This window comes from Ailuropoda melanoleuca, chromosome 7 (assembly GCF_002007445.2).
Source record: "Ailuropoda melanoleuca isolate Jingjing chromosome 7, ASM200744v2, whole genome shotgun sequence".
NCBI classification, from domain to species: Eukaryota; Metazoa; Chordata; class Mammalia; order Carnivora; family Ursidae; genus Ailuropoda; species Ailuropoda melanoleuca.
In genome coordinates this window covers 128,715,903-128,732,007 of record NC_048224.1, presented here as the reverse complement: position 1 = coordinate 128,732,007, position 16,105 = coordinate 128,715,903, and the positions used below count along the sequence as shown (strand labels likewise).

Sequence of the window (16,105 nt, the reverse complement as noted above, 5' to 3'; positions counted from 1 at the left end):
CCCAGGACAACCCTGCCTGGCGCCGCGGCCGGGGTTTCGGGGACTGGGGGTGGGGGTGGGTGCAGGGATGTGGGGGCCGCGGCCTGAAGGCGCCCTCGCCGGCCGGGAGCCGCGGTGGTCTGGCAGGGCTGTGGGGGAGCCGGCCGCCTCGCCCTCCCCGCCGCCCTCTCCGCACCACGCCTGCTGAGCTGCAGGCCCGGCGCCGGCCCGGTCCCCGGGAGAAGTGATGGGGGGGAATGCCCTTGGAGGCCCGGACCCGGTCTCTGGGCCCTGCGTGCGTGCGGGGGGCGGTGGAGGCCCCGTTCCCCCGCGAGCAGGCGATAAAGTTGCGAGGCCGGAGGGGAGCCCCGGGCGCGCCCGGACTCGTCCTGGGCCCGGCCGGGCGGAGGAGGCAGGGCGGGGGAGGCAGGGCGGGGTGAGGGAAGGTGTAACCGCCAGCCCCACTTCCAGCGCATTTGTTCCGCGCCTTTCCTTCTGGTGCCAATTGAGGGGAAAGTGCGAGCGTGTAAACCTTCTGGAAGGAGGATGTACTCCAGTGTCCCGAGCCGAGGCTGACCCGCCCGATCTCGGGACACTGGGCTTTCACTTGGACACTTGATTGAATCCAGACGAGTTTCTTCCCAGTAAACCTCTCCGTTGATACTTTGTGGCATCTTGGCTTACCAGTGACTTTTTTGGGGGGGGGGAAGTTGATTTCAAATGTGCGTGCTAGCAAAGTTTTTTCGCCTTTGGCAACTGTTTTTTAGCCCTTTGGAAAACAAAACCACTTGGCTCTGATTAATTTGTCGTATTTGTAAGCGCACAAATGGTGTCAAAATAATTAGGATTAAAATCTCATGATACAGTTAGAGTATGTCTTTAAAGTTTTGCTGTCCCAGTTTAGTTTAGCGAGTGAACATAGAGAGCTTTAAAAAAACAACCACGGTATCCAAGTGGATTGTTATTTTACAGACATCAGCGAGCTCATTCTTTTCTTCTTCCCTTGCCCTTTAGGGTTGAGAAGTGCAGTGTTTGGACCTGGCCGTCGCAGGGGTTGAGACTTGAATCTGCCCCGTTTTCCGTGGCGGATCATTCTCCCCACAACCCCTTTTTTAAGCCATAAAAAGCTGGGCTTCATTATTCAGGTTTGAAATCTAGAAAAATAGGAACACAAAGCTACCAGCATTTTATCCTGGGTTTTGTTTTGTTTTTTTTTTTAAAGGAGAAACAGTAAAAATTAATATATTGAGTGTACTTGAAGAAAACTGCCCTTGAATCTCATTTAAAGAGCTTTTAAACTCAACACACATTTAAAACCTAAGCTTCTGCTGACTGCTAGGTAAAAATCAGATGTGGTTTCTTGGTATTTCCTAAAGTTCCTGCTTCTCTTTGGTTTGAATGGAGAGGCAGGAAGGCATGGTGAACTGGGTGAAAAATGATTCCTGAGCAGTAGAGCAAGAAGGACCTCTTGAGTTGAAGACATTTTTTTTTCATCAGTATTTCCTTTAGACTGACTTAATACCGTGTTAATCAGGTTGTAATCTAGTACAGATGCCTCTCTTGAGTTTACGGTGGAGGTATAAGGCCTTTGTGGAGAGGGAATCAGTTTGAAGAGGTACTGAAAGTCCTATTGGCTGGTGCTCTGAAGTCAGTATCAGATGGTCACCCGGTGGTGGTGTCTGTTCTCAATATTTTTTTGTCCTCGTGTGTGTGTGTGAAGAGGGTGGGCCAAAATCTTGGGAAGAGAAGGTAAGTTTCCACTTCAAGGGAACTGTTTCTGTTTGGTTGAGACCACCAGATTTTCAGCTGTCACAGTTTTGCGGGGAGGGGTGTAAAAGGTGGCTTTGACCACTTCTGTCTTTAAGTCCATCTACAAAATGTGTAATCATGTTTAGTGTGCCGCTTGGGGAAGAACATTCCTTTCCTCTCCCTTCTCCCAAGAAAAAAACAACAAGCACACTAATTTTTCTACTTTGCATTAGCAGTTGTTACTGCCCCTGGAGGCTTTTCTCAAAGCTGTTGTGGGTTAAAGAGAGGCACACCTGCTTTTGACTCTTCTCTAGGATAAAACAAGAGAGACTGCTAACCCTCCTGTGCCATGTCCTGATATCTCCCATCCCCCGCCTTTTTTTTTCTTTTTTTTTTTTNTTTTTTTTTTTTTTTTTTTTTTTTTTTTTCCTCCTCTCTCATCTTCTGAACAGGGCTTATAAGGAGTTGGGTTAAAAATTTCAGAGACAGCAGAGTGAGTTCAGGCAGCCTGAATTTAAGTATCAAAGATACTTAAAAAGTAAGCCTGAAAGGACATTTTAGTATAAACACCATTTTTCGTTGTGTCACAAATCATTTTTATGCCTCTAGATTTTTATTGGTGACTCTGGAGGCATAGGTGTTGTTTATGCTGTCTTCTAGATGTGGAAGCCAACAGAGACTAATTGGACTGACCAAGGAGAGGGAGTGTATTAGCTGGCGAGTGTGTGATTTGAAACCAGAACTTTCCTGTATTGTTTTATTATTAACTGTTGCAAACATTAAAGGTTTTTTTCATTCCAGTTCGGGTTTACTGAAGAAATATGAGAAATTAGGATTACGAGATTGTTATTTTATTCAGTCAGGAGCCATTATTGAGCACTTATGTGCCAGGTGCTAGATGAGGGGTGGAGGACTGTACATCCGAATGAGTTAATATTTGTAATAAATGTTTAGTGAAGGTTGCCAAAGGCCTTTCTTTTTTTACCTCCCACATCCCAGTTTTCTATTAGCATAGGGGAGAAAATAAAAAATCATGAACTGAATGTAGTAACTACAAATAGACATAAAGAAATTAGGTTGATTTGTGGATGTATGTACTCCATGTCCTTGAACATATGTTATTTCAGTTTAATTCAGATTTGAAGAAAAGCAAGCTTCAGTTGGTGGTAGGAACATTGGCCAGCTTTTAGTTTGCTTAAATTGTAATTTAAAAAGAATTAGATTTTGGTTTATACGTTTCTCTTGCAGATTTTTATCAGTCACATCTAAGCTTCCAAGCTTTTTTGGTTTGTGACCCGCGTGAGTATATTTTACAACAAGATCTGAAACAAAAGTTTCCGGAGACGGCCCTCATCCTTACTGCTTGTGATCGTTCTGCTGTTGTGTGATGTATTTTATTTCAAAAAAAAACACAAAAAACAAAAAAACCTGGTTGCAACACTAAATTGATTTCACAGCTGACTGGTTTGACCCAAGTTTGAAAAATACTGAATTAGGTATGTCACATGTGTAGGACAGCTGAGTTACTTAGCATGTTTTGAAGATGTCGTTAATTTAGGATATTTTCCTATTTGAAAGTACAGACGGTTTACAGGAATAGCTGGAAAACTTGGCTCCTACTTGGTAAGTCATCCTGCCCCCCTCTCTCCCTCTCCATTGTTCTAATTGGTTGGAGAGACTAACCTTTGCTGAGAAGGCCCCTTTATGTTGAGAGAGCGAGAAGGACATGAACAGTTTGGGCATGTCGGGAGCTTTCCTCAAGTGCTCTTGCTTACCCTGGGGAAACCTGTGTGCACTTGAAAATCTGGGAAATGAAGGAAAACAGAAGGACAGCTGCATTTAATTGTGGCTTCAGTGCTCTTGCATTTTTTTTTCTTGTTAGTGTCACATTGCCATAGTTTTTTTTCCTGTTTCCATGGAAGAGGCCTCTCCATGTTCAGCCTGTTGCCATCTGTGCCCTGGGGGAAAGTTGGCATGTTCTGGTGTAAGGACGTTCAGGGTATTTGTGAGATTGAGGTTCTGAAGGCACCTTGAGGGAAATGCTTTAGTGTGGAATGGGGTCCAGGGTCTTAGAACATTGGACGAGATGGGGAGCCTGCATTCACGCAGCGCATTGCGGGAGTGTGGTTTCAGGACCTCAGTGGGGTGGGTGAGACCCTCCCTTGGCCATGTGTTTAGCAAGTCAGCAGCCTAGCTAGAGCTGATCTGGGTGGTCTGCCTACAAAGGTTCCAGTGACTGAAGTGCACAGACAAAGGTGTGGGGTTGGAAAGTGGGTTCACTTGGTCTAGCTGGCCCCCAGAGCTGGAGAGGCAGCGGAGGGGTTGGGGGAGGGGGCCCGGCGCTCTGGCTGCAGTAGGGAAGTGCCCAGTGGTCCTGAACCTGAGGAGCCCTGCTTCCCTGCTGCTGGTGGAAGGAGCTGGTTTCTGGGGCTTGCTGGCTGCCACCTGGAAGGCAGTGAGGGGAACCTCAGGCTGGGGAGAGTAGGGGCAGACAAGACTGAGTGGTTGGGGTTTCAGGTGTCAGCAGAATAGCCAAGGTGGACTTTTTTCTTTTTAAAAATTTTTTATTCTCAAGTAACGTCCACCTCACGTGGGGCTCCATCTCACAACCCCGATATCAAGAGTTGAACGCTCCACCGACCGAACCAGTCAGGCGCCCCCTCAAGGTGGACGTTTTAGCAAGATTGACTTCAACCATTGGTAATTTGAGCCGTCAGTGAACATTTAATAGTCTTTTTTTTACGGTTCCCATCTCCCCTGCTTTTCACCCTTTTTGCCATTCTATGCTAAGAGTAATAAGGAATATAAAGGCATGGATTTCTGTTACTGTTAATTGCCTAAGTATGTTTTTTAAATTTCCATTTCAATACTCCATATTCCCTCTTTTCCTCTATCACCCAAATTTAACAACGTTAATAATTTGTTTTGCTTAAAAGTGTAATTTGGTGGGGGCAGTGTTGTTAGAAGATTTTTAAAAATTAAAAATGTAACTTGGAGGAGTCTAGAACATTTTGGTTTAATCCCAGCTTATGGGAACGTTCCCAAATGACCTTCAAGTAGAAATTGGTCAGGTAGATTTTTCTAGGCTGCTTACATAGCACGGTGTCCCCTCGGAGTCGTTATGGGCAAGTGGCAGCCATCCTTGCTTTCTCTCCTGTGTGTGATGTAACTTTTGTGCTCCCTTTTGCGCCGTTCGAATGCGTGGCGCTGAGTTCGCTCACTTCATGCACGTGGACATTGCTTCGCAATTGAATGGTATTTCTAGGACCTTGGTACCAGATGTAGTTTGAGAAGTAACCTAAGAAACGAGCCTGTTGGCAGTTACTGCTTCTTTCTAGAGTATTTTTTACAGACACTCGGAGGCCAGGGTCAAGGAGTCAGAGGACCTCTTGAGAAACACGCCGCTTGGCGCTCTGTCTGGGAGCCGTCTCCCAGTGATTCAGAGTTGCCTGCTGGGGCGTTCAGTACCTGCAGGAAGCGGACCACACCCAGCCAACCCTTCTGTGGCTTTTTTTTATGCGTTAGCTCAGCATTGTTATCATTCATGGAACCTTGTAGCAGGAGAGTGCAGGAAATAGAGGTTGCACTCTGTTATCCCTCTGTGTCTGTTTAGGGTCAACTGCTGTCCTTGGACCAGTCATTTCCCATAATTCATGTTTTTGCGGTACAGTATGTTTAAAACTCCTAGTGCCAAGTGCTTTGGGAAAAAGAAAAACATGGCTAATACAACACCTGGCTCCTGGAGTAAGTATGGAGTTTCCTAATCCTAAATGGCTCTCTGGTTTCCAAGGTTCAGATTAAGAAAAATAAAACAAGATGTACCTTTGCTTGCTACAAAGTATATAAACACCCCAGATTGTGGATTACAAAGGCACTGTTATGTGCATACCCCTGGGAACAGCATTGTTGACTTTAGAGACCTTCCATTATGTTTTCTTGAGGGTTGTTATGTTTTCTTGAGGGTTCATGGTCAGTACAAGGAACCTTATCTGTGCAGCGCCCACTGGTATTTGAATAAATTGTGGGAACGCTTTGAGTTTTGTGTTAGTGCTTACAAAATATGTAGTGGGTGTTTATCTTCCTATTATTTTAAGCTTCTTCCTATTTTTTTTTTAAGATTTTATTTATTTATTTGACAGAGATAGAGACAGCCAGTGAGAGAGGGAACACAAGCAGGGGGAGTGGGAGAGGAAGAAGCAGGCTCATAGTGGAGGAGCCTGATGTGGGGCTCGATCCCATAACGCCGGGATCAACGCCCTGAGCCGAAGGCAGACGCTTAACAACTGTGCCACCCAGGCGCCCCTAAGCTTCTTCCTATTTTTAAAAAGGTTTTTAGGCCCTGAGATTTGAAATGACTCTATAGGTCCAGATTCTTTGTTTTATTTATAATTAATTAGGATTTTTATTTAGTTCTTATTTAAAAGGGTGAACACATGATTTAAAGAGTCATATGGCCTTATAAGGTTTGTTTGGAAGGATAGCAGGTACTTGCCCCTTGCCTTCCGTTCTTCCTCCCCAAAGGCAGCCCCTTTGATCTCTCTTAGCTGATTGTTGTTATTTCCACTTTGTTTATAAAGAACATTAAAAAAATTGATGCTACTTTTTTTCTAGTTTCAGACATTATGTGTGGACTTTGGACTCTGAAGAGGAGGGTTTAGTTCTTGTCTCCTTCGGGCACCTGTCCCTCTCTTCCGACTCCCCAGCGTAGTTGTGACTTTGGTTACAATAGTGGGACTGTAATGCCTGTGCCTAGCCCAGCCATTAGCAAACCGGGATAACTTCAAATCTTCTCTGAAAGTTTTGTTTTGTTTTGTTTTAATAATGTAATTGCCTTAGTTTGGGCTGCTATAACAACATACCATACATAGACTGGGTAGCTTAAACAGTAAATATTTATTTCTCACAGTTCTGGAGTCCGGCAAGATCAAGGCTCTGGAAGATTCTGTGTCTGCTGAGGGTACTCTTCCTGGGTCATGGACAGTCTGCTACACGGCAGAGGGGTCAGGGAGCCCTCTAGGCTCTCTAAGGGCACTTGTCCCAATCCCAAGGGCTCCACCTTCACCCCAGAGGCCTCGCCTCGTAATACCAATCCCATAGGGATTGGGTCTCAATGTAGGAATTTTGGGAGGACACAGACGTTTAGTCTGTAGAGGTATTTATAGCTTATTCAACCAAAACTCACACAAGTTGTTGAAACCTTTTCCAAAGTTCAGGGAGCGCAGACAGGCTATCCATGTCACCTTTCTGGAGAAGTCTTCCTGTGAGCCTTCTGAGCCACTCCTGTGCAGACCGGTGGTCTTCCGCGTTTGGTGCTCTGCTCACAGCCTCTGTCTCCTTTTGTCCTCAACCGTGGGACTCCTCGTGCTGCTCTGGACCACCTCTTTCTGTCTCCCGGCATTGTCTGTCTGGGTTCACACGGTTGTGTTGGTGAAACCTTTCTTCCCGTGCCTTTATGTGACCGAGGTACATGGGAGATAGGTTTTTTGAGGTCATGGATATCTGAACATTTCTTTTCCTCTCGATTAATATTTTGGCATGGGATATAGTCACAAGGCAGAAATTACTTTCCTCCAGGAGCTTGAAGGCATTCCTCCGCTGTGTTTTGCTTTCGCTGTTGCGGGCGAGGGCTGTAGTGCCGCGCCAGCACTGGGTTCTGTGTGTGCGAGCTGCTTGGTGCTTCCTGAACCTCGTAGGATCTGCTCTTTTTCGTCACGACCTCAGTTTTCCCAATGACATGTTGTGATGCGGGTCTGTTTTTTGTGATAGGTGGTCAGTAAGCCCTTCTAATCAGGCAGCTCAGGCATTTTCTGTGTTCTCTCTTTCTTAAATTATTATTTGGATGTTGGACCTTCTAGTGAGGACTGGTCGTCTTTGTCTTTTTTACGTAGTTTTCTGGAAGACAGTCTCAGTTTTTTCTTCCAGCTCTTCTGAGTATTTCTGCTCTTATTTTTTTTAATTCTAAGAGCTCTTTTGGTTCTCTGAATGTTCTTTTATTGTTTCAGTTGAAATATTTGCTGTTATCTCTGAGTGTGTTAATTGCAGTTATGTTTTCTTCCTTCAGAAAAGATTCTCTTCTTCCAAGGTCCTTTCTTCTGTCTTGTTGGTTATGGTCTTTAGTTCAAATGCTAGAGGACACCCTTGAATGTCCTCTCATATTTAAGAGTGGGGGGACAACCAAGCTGATTGGAAATCTGAGCCCCTGAATGGAGTTTTTTAAACCTCAGTGATATGAGGTGCTTCTACCAGATGGGAGAGGTGAGGAATGGCTGTTGTCCATTTCTTTTAGCTTTTTATACGTTTCCCCTTCCTGGAGAAGCTTCTGACCTGCTCAAGTCTGGACCGCTTCTTGTCCACAGCTGGTGCCCCCTCCCCCCTCGCTGATCCCTCCGTTCTGCGTCCTGAAGCCCACAGAGCACCGGATGGAGGGGAAGGACTGAGTGTGGGCGTGGCGTTTTAGGGAGCTTTGTTCCCCCCGTTTTTTAACACACCGCCTCTGTCCGCTGCCGCTGAGTCTGCTGCTGCTCATTCCAGATACCCTCTGCTTCCTTTTCAGGGACTGTGCTATCAGGAGTTCCTTGATTGGGAAGGCGGGGCAGCTGCCTGGCTCTGAGCAGGGAGGGCCATTGGGATGTCTAACCACTTCGTTAATTGACTTTCCATCCTTATTTTAGGTGCTGCCAGTTCCTGAGTTGTGTGGATTCAGGCTGCAAATGGGCTTGGTTCTCTGAGCTCTCCACCTCCGATTTAGCATGTCGCCCCCCCCCCCAATATTTCTTCCCACTTCCGGAATTTCATTGCTTTTGGTCTTCTCTCCCTTCTTGGTGGACAGAGATTTAACTTTTTAAGAGAACTCCCTTATTATGGTTTTAGGGGGACTTCAGGATTGTCCAGAGTAGATGCTTAGGCTCAGGGTGCTTTCTACCGGGAAGTCCCTCTCTTCTGTTGTTACAGGTGAATGACTAGAATGAGGACAATTTGAATTCCAAGGTCAGGACTTTTCCAAGTGCCCTAGCGCAGTGAAGAACTCCTGAGGCCCTTGTTCCCTTCAGGAGATTGTGGCTTCTGTTTTCTCTCCGCTAGTCAACAGCAATATAAATATATGCCTGTTTTTCCATATCTCTAACAGTAACCCCGACTGTCCCAGCTTGAGCCGAGAGCCTGCCTTTCTCCATTCTGTGTCTCATTGCCTAGTCTCAAGAACCATTTCTTGGAGCCTTGTAGCATCTCTTTGGAGAAGCATTTTCTTCAGTTGATGTATGGTTTGGGGGCCCAGCCTCTGGCCTGGAATTGTGTGCTTCTTGGGAGGGTGGGGGTAGCGTCAGTCACCGCCCCTGTTCGGCAGCGGTCAGCACGGGACTTGGGCCTGGAGGCGCAGCCGGTGTCAGACACGTGTGGTGTCCCGGTGTTCAGGCGGACACATGTGGTTTGCTGTGCGTTGGGGGCCGTGCACTGCGGGCTGTGCGCTGCGGACTGCGGCCCGTGGCGTGGGGGTCTCTGCATGCCCCATGCCCTGCACAGTCTTGTGTGGGGCCCAGCGCTGCTCCATAAATACTCGGCATTGACGAACCCATGGCTCAGGTATGTATCTAAACAGGTGAGGCTGCTCTTACGGGATGTTACCTTAAAATGATTTCCTACTTAGGAACAATGTACCTTTTTGGGTAGAAATTTACAGTAATAACTAGCAAGTTTTCCAGGTGTGTGGCTGCCTCAGGGACCACAATTTGAAAACCATTAAACTGCAGAATTAAAAATCCTTAAATCCCTATTGCACTCCACTGTGGGGCACCCTGTAGTGATGCCCTTTTGAAAGCTCAATTGAAAATCAGTGCTTGGGGCACCTGGCTGGCTCAGTCAGTGGAGCACGCAACTCTTTTTTTTTTTTTTTTTTTGGTTTCACCAGTTCAAATTTTTATTTTTATTAATTTTTTAATTTAAATTCAAGTTAGTTAACATATAGTGTAGCATTGGTTTCAGAAGTAGAATTTAGTGATTTATCAGTTCCATTTAACCCTCAGCGCTTATTACTTCAAGTGTCCTCCTTAATGCCCATCACTCGGTTAGCTCATCTCCCCTCCCACCTCCCCTCCATCATCCCTTAGTTTGTTTCCTATACTTAAGAGTCTCTTATGGTTTGCTTCCCTCTGTTTTTATCTTATTTTAGTTTTCCTTCCCTTCCCCTGTGTTCATGTGTTTTATTTCTTAAATTCCACATATGAGTGAAATCATATGGTATTTTTTTTTCTCTGACTTCACTTAACACAATACACTCTAGTTCCATCTGTGTTTTTGCAGATGGCAAGATTTCATTCTTCTTGATCCCCGAGTAATATTCCATTGTGTATATATACCACATCTTCTTTACCCATTCATCAGTTGGTGGGCATTCGGGCTCTTTCCATAATTTGGCTATTGTTGATAGTGAGAGCCTACAACTCTTGATCTCGGGGTCATGAGTTCGAGCCCCACATTGGGTGTAGAGGTGGCTTAAAAAGAAAATCTTGAAGAATCAGTTCTTGAGATTTATGACTTGTATTTCAGAAGAGTGACTTTAGGGACACCTGGGTGGCTCAGTCGGTTAAGCGTCTGCCTTCGGCTCAGGTCATGATTCCGGGGTCCTGGATCGAGTCCCACATTGGGCTCCCTGTTCGGCAGGGGGCCTACTTCTCCCTCTGCCTGTCGCTCCCCCTGCTTGTGCGCGTGCTCTCTCTCTCTCTCTCTCTCTCTCTGACAAATAAATAAATCTTAAAAAAAAAAAAAAAAGAGCGACTTTGGAACCATGGATCCAACTTTGGGAGTTGAACAGGCTTCTGTGAGACTTGTTAGAGCCACTATTTTAGCAGGTATTATAAACCTGTTGGGAAACAGAGGAGGATGTGTGTTCTGTATCTTTTTGGTGTCAGAACCTTACTTTGTAAGGAGTGCATCTCTTAGAACTAGCATTCCGTGGTTCTTGGAAAACACTTCACCAGAACAAAAGTCCTGAACTCGATCATCTTCCACAGGGTTGTGAGGATAACTTCTCTTAACTGTTGATTTTATCAAGTCATTCTCTGCTGAAGAACCTTGGGTTGCTTCCTGACCAAATACCTTGTACTACTTTTCAGTGCTTCTCCTTGGTCAGCTCACCGCTCCTCCTGCCTGTGCTCGCCTGCTCACCCGGCAGGGTATCCCCTGCCTCTGCCCAGTGACCCCTGGTGAGCAGTTAGTATTTATGTCATGTTGCCTTCTTTTTTCCTAGTTGGATTTGGAGGGAAGGGTGTGCACTGTCCAGCCAGCTCCCCGTGATGAGCACCTGCTGGGGGTGGGGACAGTTAGGAGATAAATGGGTTCTCTCTGGGCAAAACTGATTTTTTTTTTTCTTGCAGTGATCTGTTTAGTACTTAAGAGATACATCTATGTTTGAACTGGGGAAAATATTCCAGGCCAGTAGTGTTTGGGATGTCAGAGGTTTTATGCTTTTATGTATAAATATTTGATTTGATTTTTAATTTGAAAAATGATCTGTATCTATATTAGCAGTCTTTTATTAGAGTTTGCAATAATTAGCTAAACTTCATTCTTCCCAGACTTGCTTATTTGAGGGTCGTTTTTGGGGGAAGGGAGAGGTCTTGATTTTTTCCCTTTTTTTGAAAGTGCATTGTAATTTTTCTGAGGTTTTTTATATGGTTTTTTCCAATATAAGGGTAAGTGGTATATTAAGCAGATTTAGGAGATGGACTAGTTGTAAGGTTTGGGTTCCTGCATTTCATTTGTCAGTGAAGAGTCGAGTCTTTCTAAAAACAGAATTTGTGTCATTCAGGGGGCTTCCCTCCATATTGTCTCCTTCAAGAAACAATGAGGCTCTGCCATGAGGTGAAACTGGGTGCCTTTCCTGGCCTCATTGTCCTGACACAGGCTGCTTGGCCTTGTCCCTGATGCGCGCGGGGGCGGGGGTGTGCATCTGAAGGGGCACGCCTGATGGTGGCCGGGGTCTCCAGTCACATTCCCAGATGCTCCAGCAGCCCGGGTGTGGCTGGAGATGATGTGGGATGGAATTTCATTTCCGCTTAGGCTTGAAGCAGGGTCGTGGTTTCAAGTGATCCCATAGTTTGAAACAGTTTGGAGTTGAAAAGCGGTTTTGCCAAGGATCTACTTGATCCCTCCCTTTGGGATGGATTACTGTGTACGTGGACCAGATGGTTTCTCAGCCCACACCCAAAATATAAATACAGATGTTCACATATGTGTATATAAAGTATGTTGATTTCTTTTCCAAAAGCTTGTGCTGTAACCCTCCTGGTCAGAAATAATTTTTCCTCTTCGTAGTTTCAAAAAGAATAAAGTTTATATTTTCTTTTTATTTCCAAAAGGAACAAACCTCACAACATCCCGAAAAACAGAGTGAAAAGTTAAAGTGATAAATATTGATGAATTGCTGAATTTACTACTTCCGAAACCAGTATTACACTGTATGTTAGCACACTTGAATTTAAGTAAAAATTAGGAGGAAAAAAGATGTAAAAAATTATAAAATATTTTAAGCCCTTTTAAAAGGTAAAATTCTCCATATTTTTATACATGGTTGGTTGCACATATTATTTCTTAATAGGTTAGCCATAGCGGTCAAGGCTGGTTTTGAAATTCCGTGAAAATGATTCTTCCCTGTGTCCTTTCGTGTCAGGGTAGCGATAATTCCGTTAATTTCTGCTGGGGAATCTGTGGTCGTAAGGCTTTTTGGAAACCAGTGCAAGGGGCTTCCCTTGCTTATCTGCTGCGGTGTAAGAGCCCACCTCCTAATCTGGCCACACTGCCTGTGTGTTCATCTGTTACAAGGTCATGTGAAGTGGGGGGTTGAAGGTGGGTGCAGAAATGGGAACCCCCTGCTGGGAAAACATTCCCACTCTGGCCCCTGTTAAAATATTTCTAAAGCAAAAGCATCTATGATCCCACTACTTGAGTATAGCTGTTTTTTATTTTGCTTGTTTTCCAGTTGTCTCTGTACGTACATATCTTTAAGAAATTGCAATCATACACACAGGTGCTCATTTTATATTGTTTTCTATTCAGAAATGGATCTTAAATATCGCCCCCATTTCCACATGATTTGATTTAACGTCTTAACTGACTTTCCCTTACCTCCTTCCTGTAAGGCATGTCTCTTCCTTGGGACATGGAGCTCTTGTGAGAAGCCCTGTCCTGTTTGGCTCTGATGATTAGACAAAGTAACCTTGCCACTTTCTTTTGCCTCTGGAGAAAGAAACAGTAATTCGTCATTCCTCCTCCTCCAGTGGTATTATTGGACCAGCACTGTAATTGTTGTTAATGAGTGTTTGTTGTTAACTGCTTTGCTTACATTGATAAGCTAGACCACTCACCCGGTGGGATTGCAAATTCATGCTGGGCTCTCACCCCTTGTTGAGTTGTATCCCAAACAGAGGACACTGCCTATGGACTGGGGCCCATAACGACTGGGTGCACGTGTGTGCCTGTGTGTACGAGCAGGTGCACATGCGTGCACAGGCTGGCGTGGGCAGTAACTCAACCGCAGAACCGCTCTCCTTTCTGGGCCTCCTCTAGGTAGTTGGCCAGTGAAGGAAATGGTAGGGACCTGAGGAGGATGAACAGCAGGAATTCCGCCTGGCTGAATTGTATTCTTAATTGTTCTTCAGGTGAATGCTTCATATATCTGATAAGTATTCTAGTTGTGGTTTTTTTTTTTTTTAATTTTTTTTAAAGATTTTTTGTTTATTTATTTGACAGAGATAGAGACAGCCAGCGAGAAAGAGAACACAAGCAGGGGGAGTGGGAGAGGAAGAAGCAGGCTCATAGAGGAGGAGCCTGACGTGGGGCTTGATCCCATAACGGCGGGATCACGCCCTGAGCCGAAGGCACACGCTTAACCGCTGTGCCACCCAGGCACCCCAATGTGTTTTTTTTTTTTTTTAAAGAGTTTATTTATTTGACAGAGAGCACAAGCAGGGGGAGAAGCAGAGGGAGAAGCAGGCTCCCCACCGAGCAGGGGGCCCAAGATAGGGCTCGATGCCAAGACCCCGGGATCATGACGTGAGCCAAAGTCAGATGCTTAACTGACTGAGCCACCCAGGCACCCGAGTATTCTAGTTGTAAAATAGCTTTTATATCGTGTGTATTTCTTTTCAGTCTTTGGCTTTAATGAAAAGTTGTAGACGACAGGGAAACTGGCAGGATTGTGAGAGGTGCAGATATTGTGAGTTAAGATTACAGGTCTGAATGAACATTCACTCCCTAATAGGACCAGTCTGCTCTTCAGCAGTTTGAGTATATAGCACATGCTGTGTACCCACGTTTCTTCCCGTGCCAGGTGCACGCGTGAGTGAGGGACCGCCGGCCGCGGTGATGCCGGTGTGGAGGTCGGGATGCCTCGTAGCTGCATGGGGTGGCCATGGGGCTGGAGTGGCCAGGTGAATCTCTCGGCACCAAGACTGGGAATCGCCCCCATCACTTCACGTTGTCCGGCCGGGTGGTTTCAGATCACCTTAGATCTTTCCTCCAGAGAAGTTAGGAAAAACTTGTTTTCTCAGAGACTTGGGGGTTTTGGAACTTTGAATAAGGGACATGGGCCTGTACTATCGACCTTCTAACATACATAGGTTTTTAATGAAGGGAAAAGTTTGAAAAATACAAGGCAGTGTTAGAATTTAGCATTACTGAATTCTGCTGGAACCTGTTGGCCTTTTCTCTTCATTCAAATTCGAAAAGTTTTCTTTATTGTGTGATTGATTGTCTTTATTTGTTTAGCTCTTATGAGCCCGGACTCGAAATGAGCATTGTTGGATAGATGGGCAATTACAGAGGAGGAAGTGCTGTCAGACACTGTGGTAAAGGTCTTTGCTATTTAAACCTGAAACACTGTTAAGTGTCGGCTGGCCTTTTGCCTTGTGGTATTTCATAAAATAGAAAAATTTATAAGGGCTATGTTAATATTTTGATTATAATTTAGTTCCAGAATCTTACCCCACTGTTACAGTTTGATGCAAGCAGAAGCAATTTTTCATGTGTCAGAAAGAAAGTTTAAAATACGGACATTCCCCCAGTGCGTTTCAGATTTCATTTGTAAGTTTGTTGAAGTCCGATATGTTTTCTTCTAGAAACGAGTTTAGAAATGGTGGTTAAGTTGTGAGGCTAGGCTAGAAGAGCCTAACTGACCTATAATTTAAGGGTCAAGTTCCTGGTTCTGAAGGCAGGAAGCCAGTTGGTGTAAGAGAGCTGGGGGAGAAGGAAGCGTTTTCTTTCCTTTTCTTCGTGTAGGCCTGGCCCCGTGCAGCATTTCCGAGCTCAGGGTGGTCTCCTGCAGAGTGCTGGCCCTCACTGTTACCCCAGTCCCTGTCTGCTCCATCCGTGAAGGCCTTCTTGGTTCCCTGGCTCCGGTGTAAGACCTCCCGATGGCATCCCTGCAACAGGTTTCAGTGGTTCCTACTTAAAATTCTGATTCCGTGTTTTAAAGCTGATTTTAGCTCGATGTTGGGAAAGCATCTATACTAGTTGATATACAGGTAGTAGTTGTTAATTACAGGAAGAAAGTGTGTTGCTCTAAGTAGATACCTAAAATGTAGAGTGTCAGGCAGGGAGAGATTGATGGCATCTATAGGAGACGACGTATATGCACGAGGAAGGTGGAGTGGCCACACCCTGCGCCAGCAGGCGCTGGAATTAGGGAGACAAATGATAAACCCTGTCTACAGGGGGCGTACATCCTAATAGCAGGGGCAAGTAGGCAAGCACACTGGTCAGTGGGATGAATGCAGCTGCAGGGGTATAAGGTAGCACAGAGGAGAGAGTAATGAAATACCAGGAGAGAGAGGTGGCACTTTGAAAATCAACAAAAGAAATGATGCCTGAGCTCTGTTCTAGAAGACTTTTTATTTATTTATTTATTTTTAAAGAATTTATTTATTTATTTGACAGAGAGAGACAGCCAGCGAGAGAGGGAACACAAGCAGGGGGAGTGGGAGAGGAAGAAGCAGGCTGCCAGCGGAGGAGCCCGATGCGAGGCTTGGTCCCAGAACGCGGGGCTTGATCCCAGAACACGGGGATCACGCCCTGAGCCGAAGGCAGACGCTGAACGACTGAGCCACCCAGGCGCCCCTCAAAACTTTTTAAAGGCAGAAAGAATCTAGACAGATTAGACTGTTCAAAAGCATAAGAGTTGTTTGTTTGTTTTTTTTTTAATAGCAGTGTTTGGAAAAGTGCAAGGAATTCAGTTTTATTCTACATGAAAGGGAAAGGAAGGAGAACAAGGGACAGGAGTTAAAGAGGTAGTCAGGGACCAGATCATAAAGGACCATGCCCAGTGGTCTGGGCTGCAGCCTGTTAGGTGAAGCAGAATTCCCAGGGAAGTTTGCAGCTGCAGGGGGAG

General features: G+C 45.3%; 1 protein-coding gene across 1 annotated transcript in view; it reads left to right on the top strand.

Moving 5' to 3' along the window:
- The first annotated feature begins 9,282 nt into the window (after positions 1 to 9,282).
- Positions 9,283 to 16,105, top strand: part of STK24 (serine/threonine kinase 24) — a 104,695-nt gene continuing 97,872 nt past the window's right edge. Inside the window, exon 1 of the mRNA XM_034665398.1 lies at positions 9,283 to 9,306. Within this exon, the coding sequence (XP_034521289.1) occupies positions 9,298 to 9,306 (9 nt within the window). The 5' untranslated portion in view covers positions 9,283 to 9,297. The remainder of the gene's footprint in view (positions 9,307 to 16,105) is intronic.